The following is a 2655-nucleotide window of genomic DNA, read 5'->3' on the forward strand; positions in this document are numbered from 1 at the left end:
GCAGCTCAGGCTGGGTGAGGAGCCACTACTGATTTATTGTTTTGCCACAGGAGCAGCAAATCTGTGTTGTTCCCGAGTTCCTCATGGAACAGGGATGGTCCAGTCCTGACAGGGAGGTTGGACCTGCTCGGTCATTTCATAGAATCACAGAGTTCCAGAATGGTTTGGGTTTTGGGAGGGACCTCAAAGCTCATCTCATTCCACCCCCTGCCATGGGCAGGGACACCTTCCACCAGCCCAGGGTGCTCCAAGCCCCGTCCAACCCGGCCTGGGACACTCCCAGGGCTGGGGCAGCCACAGCTCCTCTGGGCACCCTGAGCCTGCCCACCCTCCCAGGCAGGAATTCCTTCCTCAGCTCCCAAGACCTTTCCAAAGCAAGCTGACAGTTTGTTTTCCCCTGTTCCCCTCTCTTTATCTCACAGCCTCCCCCGGTGCCCCCCACCCCGCAGAGCTCCCTGCGGAGCTGCCAGCGCTGCAGTGCCCGGGATGGCAGCGAGGTGACGGCGGCCGAGGATGACCCTGACGGAGCGGCTGCGCCTCAGGATCTCGGGGGCCTTCTACAGCCACGGGCTGCTCTGTGCCTCCTACCCCATCCCCATCATCCTCTTCACTGCCCTCTGCATCCTGGCCTGCTGGTGAGTCACGTGCCCTTGGGGGGGTTTCTTGGCAATGCTTACCCTTCCAGGCTGCCCCAAAAGCTGTTTTTTATTTAAACTTCGTGGGTTTGTGCCTTTCCTTTTGTGGGACAAAGGGAACAGCGAGGATGAGGTGTCTTCATCTGGTTTAATAAGTAGAAACTAAGTGAGCTAAAGCAGTAAATGAGACGTAAGCAAGCAGCTGGTGGTGGCCTCCAAGCCCATGAATTAAAAATGGGGAGGAGGAAAGCTGATCTTTCTCTGCCCTGCTCTCCCCGGGGTTTGCACTCGTGTTTCACCCTTGGCACACGCGTGTTGTTCATTCCCTGCTCTCCTCATGGACCCTCACTCGGATGCAGCAGTTGGAGCTGGATAAATCTCTCTCAGGAATGTCCCACGGAACCATTTCAGTGGGGTTGAGCAACCCCTTGTGCTCAGGCCTGGGCACACGTGTGTGTGTGTATGTCCAGAGTCTGTCTTCGAATTTCCAGCTCCAGGTCTGTTTTGGTCAAAATACTCCCAAAGTGATGATTTTCTCCTCTGCTTTTGGAAAAGCTCTGCCTGTGCTGGCACAGCTGCAGGTTTGCCTTTGAGCTGGGATGGTGCCTGGGGCTGCTCTGACACCAGTTAAAGGATCATCAGAGGGACCACTTCCCTGTATTGAAACCCCCCTGAGGTGGCTTCTCCTGGCTGAGGCCCTTTGTGGGTATGAGCAGCAGTCAGGGTGTTGCTTCCTGGTTTTTCACTGCTCCACAAGAACCCTTGGAAGTGTCAGGGACAGTTTTATTCTCAGATCCCTTGCTCTGTGGAACATGAAGCTTCTACAAGTCCCAATCAAGTGGATCCTGCCCTTTCTTTGTCTTGGATAAGGTTCTGGGTACCAGCTCTGGTGGCATTTTTGCACCTGACAGCTGCAGCCAGCAAAGCCAAACCCGAGTTCCAGCTGTGTCCTGAGCCACGGTTTCACCTCATTCCAGCTTGGGAATGGCTTCCCAGAGCTGCTGGTGGCCCCAGGCTCCGCTGTTCAGCTCTGCCAGGTGCTCCAGATTCAGGAATGCAGGACCACTGCTGCAGAGGGGATGTTCACCCACAGATGTTGTGTTTTGGGAGGGGTCCAAACAAAACCTCCATGCTTATTCCTCTTCCTTAATTCAGGATTTCCCGGACAGGAAGTCTGATAGGGGTCACCAGCAGCTGTCCTTGTTCTTGGGGACCCGGGTCCCACGTGGCCAGGCCTTGTGCCTGCCCAGTCAACGTTCAGAGCGGGCAGTGGAGGTGTTCCCACCACACCTCTGAGGCTCCAGGCCAGGTGGCCTGTGGTAGCTGTGGGTTTTGGCAGTGTCTGCATTCCCAAGTGCCAATATTTGAGGATTCTGCAGTGCCTGGTTACCTCCAGGCTGCAGAAACTCGTCCAAGACACCATCAGGCGTGAAGGGAAGAGTCTGTTTTCTTTAACAAGTTCCAGAAGCTTGTTAGCAAAGCAGAAAATGGCCCTGGGAGGGACAGGGGTTAAAAACACTCCTGGAGAGCGAGAGAACCTCGGCAAGAAACTCAAGTGTCACCAAGGTGCTCCCTCTGTAGAAGCCATTTTTGGGGGTGTTTCAGTTCCTGTTCTGCGTTAACTGCTGGTAGCTGGGTGTTAATTCTGGCTGGAGAAGTGGCTTTGCTAATTAGGTCAGACCTGTTCTGAAGTGGGGCCCTTCCAGCCCTGAGCACGTCAGTGTGGGGAGAGTGAGCTCTGACTGGGTGTCTCTGCACAGCACACTGAGAGGCTTGTGCAAAGCTGAGTTTGGGGCTTGAGGGCTTCAAGTCTTCCTCTTGGGATGAGCCTGAGGTCTGGCTCAGGCACTGCTGATGGTGCCACAAACTTCATCTGTCTCCTATAGGTTTTATTTCCTGTATTAGGAAGAGATTCCTGGCTGGGAGGGTGGGCAGGCCCTGGCACAGGTCGCCCAGGGAAGCTGTGGCTGCCCCTGGATCCCTGGAAGTGTCCAAGGGTGCTGCTGATTTATCAAGGGGT

At 55.1% G+C, this 2655-nt stretch overlaps 1 protein-coding gene across 1 annotated transcript in view; it reads left to right on the forward strand.

Moving 5' to 3' along the window:
• Positions 1-426: 426 nt before the first annotated feature.
• The window catches only part of LOC114072431 (sterol regulatory element-binding protein cleavage-activating protein-like), a gene marked incomplete at its 3' end in the record, with an annotated part of 20843 nt that continues 18614 nt past the window's right edge, over positions 427-2655 (forward strand). The window contains exon 1 of the mRNA XM_027910329.1: positions 427-635. Coding sequence (XP_027766130.1) covers positions 514-635 — 122 coding nt within the window. The remainder of the gene's footprint in view (positions 636-2655) is intronic.

Source organism: Empidonax traillii, unplaced genomic scaffold (genome assembly GCF_003031625.1).
Source record: "Empidonax traillii isolate 1590-97213 ecotype Southwest subspecies unplaced genomic scaffold, ASM303162v1 scaffold3201:size31392, whole genome shotgun sequence".
NCBI lineage: Eukaryota > Metazoa > Chordata > Aves > Passeriformes > Tyrannidae > Empidonax > Empidonax traillii.